This window comes from Myotis davidii, unplaced genomic scaffold, assembly GCF_000327345.1.
Source record: "Myotis davidii unplaced genomic scaffold, ASM32734v1 scaffold153, whole genome shotgun sequence".
NCBI lineage: Eukaryota > Metazoa > Chordata > Mammalia > Chiroptera > Vespertilionidae > Myotis > Myotis davidii.
This window is the reverse complement of record NW_006284615.1, coordinates 601,896-609,021: the sequence shown is the minus strand read 5'-3', so window position 1 is coordinate 609,021 and position 7,126 is coordinate 601,896. Positions and strand designations below refer to the sequence as shown.

Below are 7,126 nucleotides of genomic sequence, written 5' to 3'. Positions count from 1 at the left end.
GCAGCAATAATTTTAAAAGCATGCATTACCTGATGATTTAGTTAGGGGCACTGACTTCTTTTCCCTTAAGACTGTCAAAATGACAACAGCCAACACAATAGCTGTCCGATGAGAATAAATCAAAATCATGCCTTTTTTATTGTTGGATCGGCAAAAAATATACTTTCCGGTGTGCCTCAGAATTTTAGTAATTAGTTTATGTGTGCCATGAGATGAAAATGGTTGAAAACCACTGGTATCTAGAGCTTTTGTCCTAGTTAATGAATTAGGAAGGTGTACATGGATCCAACTTTCAAAAGACAGTTTTAATGATTATTCGGTGATTGGTTTACACTTTGATTGTAAGTTTCTGTTTCAGGGTTATTTGTTCAAGAGTTATCCTCAATATCACTCAGAACAGTGAGGCAAATACATTTTTGTCTTAATTTAATGCCTTATTCTTTAAAACTACCAAGTAAATAGTTCCCAGACCTGGAATACATTTTCAATTCAGCAGCACCCTATTTTGTAAACAAAAGAAAGAGAGCAAAAATAGCACCTTCAATTAAAATTTCCATCCTGGCCAGCTGTAGAGAAGACATAAATTGGGGGTGGTAACTGCTTAATTTATTTGAGTGGCTCATCTATTAAAACAATTCTTCAGGAACATTTTTTTTCTATTTATATGGAAACCAACTAACTAGTAATCTTGTTTTACAGATTTAAAAAAATGCTTTCTGTCAAGACCATTGTGGGAGAGGTGGAGGTAGAAACTAAGTCATTCTTTAGAACAGAACCTAATGGTCAACTTGAGTTTAGGGGCAAAACTAAGGTGCTACGATATTGTGACATGACTCAATATAAGAACAGTGAGAGACAGGTCACTTTTGGGAGACTAGCCAAGGGAATGGACTTAGGACACACAAGACATTCAAAACCTTGAAAGGCAATGGTAGGTTGACACCCATTCCTAGAAATGGAGCAGTACCTGAACCAATGCTGTTAACAGATCATCATGGCATTATCAGGAAATCCCAGGCATTATAGGATACTCTTCCTTTGGTTTCTTTGTATTTACTGGAATGCACAGTAAAATTTGTAGCTTTTAGAGGTTCTTGATGTTTCTTCTGCAGTATGTCCAGTACCACCACTTACATACCTTTTATCAGACATATGGGTCAAACTATTAGATCACAAAATAAATGGTAAAAACAACGCTCAGCTAACAATGCTTGGTGATGAATACTTTGTGTTTCAATGACAGATTTTTTGCATCTGTGAGTAGGGAAGGCTGTTTGGATAATTCAGCGGCCCCCTAGCGTTATCAAGGACAGATGATTTTCACTACTGTCCCAGTGAGCCAACCTTGTGACCATTAAATGACTGTAGCCGTTCTCATCCAGACAAGGAGGAGAGCAGAACTTCCTGCGCCAAGTCTATTAGTGGGGGAAATCTTTCTCCCACGGCCCCGGCAGATCTGTTTTCCTTGGCCAGGGCAGGTTCACGTAGTCATGCCTTCTCAGTTACTTAAAAGGGGAATAAGACCATGAAAGGTCCCACATCCTCAGGCACAGGGCTGCACAGAAGGGGAATGCTTGAACAAGCAAGTAAGAGGGAGGGACAGGATGGCTGTTGGATAATAACCAGTATTTCTCACAACTGGATAGGGCTAAAACACACAGTACATGGCACACTAACGTCCACTGGCTGAGAGGGTAAACTGGCACTCAGAGCATGAAAAAGACATCTAATATAATGGACTATGATAAAACTGTATTTCAGGGACAAGTAATACCTAAGATTTAGTGAGCATACTCTACACGCCAGACACTAGTCTGTGTACTTTATGTGCATTAACATATTCAAACCTCACAACGTTACCTGTATTTTACAGACAAGGAAACAAGCGAAGTGACAGAGCTGAAATTTTAACTTAGGAGTTAGACTCCAGACCCATGCTCTCAATTGCTACCTTATGCTGCACAAGGTGATGTAAAAGAGGAATGAATATATTCTAAAACCATTTTTTAAAAAATCAAAGAAACCAAGGGAGAGGTGGAGAGGTAGAAAACAAGCCAAAAGGGTAGCAGAGATTTACACATTGTACATTTTATTAAATACTGGGTTTTATTAGAACAAATGAACTTCTGATAGAAGTTTCACTTAAAAAATGAGGCTGTGTTCAAATTCTACTTGACACTGCCTTTTGGGTAAGCATTCTATTTTTACCAGTTCTATATTCAGTCATTATGGGCAGAAAAATTATTTTTTCCATAACAGAACAAAGGACTTTCTCAAGTGGTACAACACTGTAAGAGAAATAATCCCAAAGTGTATGACCACACAGAGTATATGATCAGAAAACACATTGTTTTTATGGTATATTTATAATAGCTACAGACAACATTGTGAACTCATGCACAGTAAGTCTTTACTATCTACTGAAGGTTCTACCTGACACATGAAAATTATCCATGTCCCAGGGTTTGGCATTTAGCCAAACATTAACTATGATGGAAGATGGCTATCAAATTGGCTTTTCCGACCACACAGAAAAGGTGTCAGCTGCAACCTCCATCCTGGAGTCGTGGCGGCAAGTTCCTGGGAATTGCTTTTTCCTGTGTTTTGATCAAGTCTGTAATAGCTGAGAGCACTGCACAGTCTCTGGATTTAGTGTCCTTCCAATCGACAGGATGGGGGCTTTCGATCTTCTCTTGCAGAAGGGTATCTAGTTCCTTTCTTAATTCCTAAGGTTGGAAAAATTACACAAGTTCAACAAAGGCAGATGTACAATAAAACAATGTAATAAATAAAAGTGACTAGCCGAGACAGGAACTTCATAAGCTGTTATACAAACGACCGAAATATTTAGTAAGCAACTGAAGTTCAGTAAAGTTTAAAAATTTAAGCTTCCATCTCACTTAGACATTTACAATGGTTGGTCCGTAACTACCTCAAAAAACAATGAATCAATTTCTCAACACTATTTGTTTTGCTGAAATATATCAAGAAATGTTCACAAAACATATAACACCCTGAACAAAACCACAAGACGTCTTAACTGGCAAGTATATTCAAAGACAATCACATAAAGCCAGTCACCTTAACCAAATGGGCAATTCTTGCTGGAGACTGAAAGACAATCCATTCATCTACAGCAATAGTTTCCTGATCATTATCTTTCTGGATGGAAATATCACCTCCAAAGAACAGGAGACAGTATGGGGAAACTTCTGTGCAGTCATACAAGTATATCTATAAGGAAATTAAAGCAAATTAGCACATTAAAGAGTTTGAATTACTGCCACATTAATCCAATTATTATCAGTATCAATTTGCTATTAGTATTGATCCTTTTAAAATAGGTATTATCCTATTCATGTAATTAGAGAGACTAGTTATGAAGAAATAACTTTAAACAAGCCATTCTTAACTCAGAAAACATAGTTCTATATTTTTATTTCAATTCAAAGAATATCATTATTCTTAAACAAAATATTTTCTGAGGGACAAAACCAAAACACTAAAACAGCTGAAAGTATTTTTATAACTGTATAAACAGAATCCCACTTAACATTCTGACCAATACTTACTCTGTATAATAAAAGGGTAATATGCAAATTGACCCTAACAGCAGAATGACTGGGAATGACTGGTCACTATGACACACACTGACCACCAGGGGGCAGACGCTCAATGCAGGAGCTACCCTCTGGTAGTCAGTGCACTCCCACATGGGGGAGCTCTGCTCAGGTACAAGCCAGGCTGACGGCTGCCAGCACAATGGTGATGGCAGGAGCCTCTCCCACCTCCTCAGCAGCGCTAAGGATGTCCGACTGCAGCTTAGGCCTGCTCCCCGCTGGCAAGTGGACATCCCCTGAAGGCTCCCGGACTGCCAGCTTAGGCCTGATCCCTGCCGGGAAGCGGGACTAAGCCAGCAGGTGGACATCCTCTGACGGGTCCCAGACTGCGAGAGGGCACAGGCCGGGTTGAGGGACCCCCCCCAGCCCCCTCCCGAGTTCACAAATTGCTACTAAGGTATACTGATATGCCAACAAAATTCTTTGTACAATGTAAACTCCTCTATACCAAGAAATACCATCATTTCCAAAAAACACACTCGGAAAGAAAGTTATGCAAATCAAATAACTGTCCCAATTAATTAAAATACAAAAATGGATCATGACATACATTCACATAAAAAGTATAGTTTATTTGCTTAAGTTATAATTCATGTCATAAAAAATTTTAAAGAACAAATTTTGTTTATAATTATGAAAATCATACAATGACAAGAAAACAACAACACTGACATTAAGATCCATGATTATTTTTATTTACTTACGCTACTGGTTCTCATCTTCAGGTGATAGATAAGCCAATTGTAATGAAACTCTGTTTGCTCCACATTAACGGATTTAGGATGAATAGAAACTAGTCCATCAGTTTTTGTGTAAACTTTCACCCTTTAATAAAGTTAAAATGGAGTTTGTTAAAATATATTTTTTAATAAAACATGGAAAAATATCAGCTAAATGTGAAAACTCTAAATCATACATCAAATCCTCTTCAAGGTATAATTACTCAACACATTAAAAAGGTGTCAAAACATTCCTTATGTTTCTACTATTCCACTGAAGAACAAAGAACGAAATAAACAGCTGAAATACTTCAAAGTGATTCACACCAAGAGAATGGTCTATACATAATACTGTCAATTATGATACTAAAGCCTTTAATCTACAGAATAACTTTGTGAAATGATAATTTAAAAATTTCACAGGTTATACACCCAGGTGAATATAAAATAAAAAATTAAGAATGGTTAGAAGGAGTTTTAGCTATAACTGTCTTTTAAAAACCTATTCTGAACTCCCATTTTCAAAACAGGAATACTTGGAATAAATGTACTCTGACACAATTCTAGTTCAGTTTCTTCATTCCTAGGGGTCTTTTCTTTGATAGTCATAAAAATTTTACCTCAACTTGTGTGAGTTTTTAGTTAATATTATTCAACAAGGAGCTGTTTGGTGACTTATTTATAAATAGTCAATGGCAATTACTTATATTAGATGTGTACAACTCAATGGTTAGACAATCATATACTTTATATAGTGTTTCCAGTAACCACCTGGCACCATACAGTTATCACATTATTGACTATATTTCCTATGCTTTCCTTTACATCCCTGTGGCTGGTCTATAGCTAACGAATTTGTACTTCTTAATCTCTTCACCCCTTTCTCCCAGTCTCCCCAAATTCCTTTCCTCTGGCATACACCAGTCCAGTCTGCTCTCTGTCTGTGGGTCTATTTCAATTGTGTTTGTTCATTTATTTTGTTCTTTACATTTCACATATAAGTGAAATGAGTATCTTTTCTGTGTTTCTAGGAATTCATATACTTCTGTCAAAATCATGGTGATGAGGCATCATTCAGAATAGATTCAGAAATTATTTTCCTCACTGCACAGTCCATTTAACCAATACCATCCTGAAACCCTACATTACTGCAGCAGCAGAGTCTGGCACTTTTTCCATATGGGACCAGAGAGAAAATATTTCAGGCTTTGTGGGCCCTATGATCTTGGCCACAACTACTCACCTCTGCTTGTGTAGCAGCAGAGGGGACACGGACAACAGGTAAACAACCAGGTGTGGCTGTTTTCCAATAAAAATGTACACCAACAAGCTTTTTGCCAGTGGGCCAAAATTTGCTGACTCCTGGTCTAGACCCAAACAAAGTACCAGTCCAAAGAGACCCCCCCCCCCCCCCCCAAATAGCACCTTCCCAGGATGGCAGAGGGATATATAAAATGTTTGTATTTAAAAGAATCTGTTAAACTACCTTTTAAGAAAAATTTGACAAAGTACTAATGTCACAAAGTACTTGGATCACTTAAAATGTGAATAATCCAGCCACGACTAAAATTCATGTTATGCATAATCTTATACCTGAGAATAGGGTTTCTGAGAATCAGCATTTTTGACATACTGAGTTCTTTGCAGTGGAGGGCTGTCTCACAGAGCACCCCTGGCCTCTATCTATTAGCTGCCAGTAGTATCACAGAAGTTGTAACCTCACAAATGTCCCCAGACACACTCAAGTGACCCAAGAGGCAAAAATCAAACTCAGTTGAGAACCAACAACCTAAAACATTGACTATGTTTATTTTTAAGGTCTATATTTTTTATGTTTATAATCTTAGAGTTACACAGCTTTTTCATCCCCAATTGGGGCCGCGGGAGGTTGGCCAGCCGGCCCTGCGTCCTGGTTGAATTCCCAGTCAAACTCATGGCTGAGGGGACAATATGCATGTTAGCCTTTTATTATATAGGATAATTTTCTCATTTGTTACTAGACTTCTATGTTGTTTAAAATATAGCTTTAAAAAAAATCTGCAATTACTTCCTTAGGACATATGCCTCAAATTAAAATATTCACTTATAAATTCACTGGGCCAGGGTGTATTTTTAATGACTGTTGATATATAATTCTAATTTAGAGCACCCTTAAAAAAAAAAGGGGGTGGCAATTCACATACCACAATTTGACTTTCAGTCTCTCTTTTTCCTCACTAGCTCATTTCTTAGGCAAAAATATGCCAAGTTCTCTCATTCTGTCCAACTACAACTGAGGCTAACTCTACTTGCACATGTCTTATATAATAAAAGTGTAACATGCAAATTGACCAAACAGCAGAACAGCGGGATGACCATCTGGGACCATGCTGTGACACCCACTGGTACCAGGCCAGCCAGGCGGGAGCGGATGGGCCCAGCCATCGCCCCATGATCGCCCCGCAGAGGGAGGCCCAGGCCAGCGTCCTGCCTGCTCTGTGGCAGGTGAGGGGGCCTCCCTCCACTGGGCAATCAAACAACCTAAAACATTGACTATGTTTATTTTTAAGGTCTATATTTTTTATGTTTATAATCTTAGAGTTACACAGCTTTTTCATTTAACATGTTAAGGGCCAAGCCTGTTTTGTCTTCCTTTCCGTTTAGCCCGCGATATCCGATTTCACCGATATGCTGGCAGCACCAGTGACTGACATGGCACTTAACGTGTTAATATCAGTTCCGATATTGTATATGTTACAATACAATGTCTATTTTACATGCCCACCTATAAGAAAAGTTATATAGTAT

At 38.2% G+C, this 7,126-nt stretch overlaps 1 protein-coding gene across 1 annotated transcript in view; it reads right to left on the bottom strand.

Annotated features, from left to right (window-relative positions):
* Window positions 1–2,070: 2,070 nt before the first annotated feature.
* Window positions 2,071–7,126, bottom strand: part of DHX36 (DEAH-box helicase 36) — a gene marked incomplete at its 5' end in the record, with an annotated part of 52,211 nt that continues 47,155 nt past the window's right edge. The window contains 3 exons of the mRNA XM_006754876.2: window positions 2,071–2,726; window positions 3,082–3,234; window positions 4,325–4,445. Coding sequence (XP_006754939.1) covers window positions 2,541–2,726; window positions 3,082–3,234; window positions 4,325–4,445 — 460 coding nt within the window. The remainder of the gene's footprint in view (window positions 2,727–3,081; window positions 3,235–4,324; window positions 4,446–7,126) is intronic.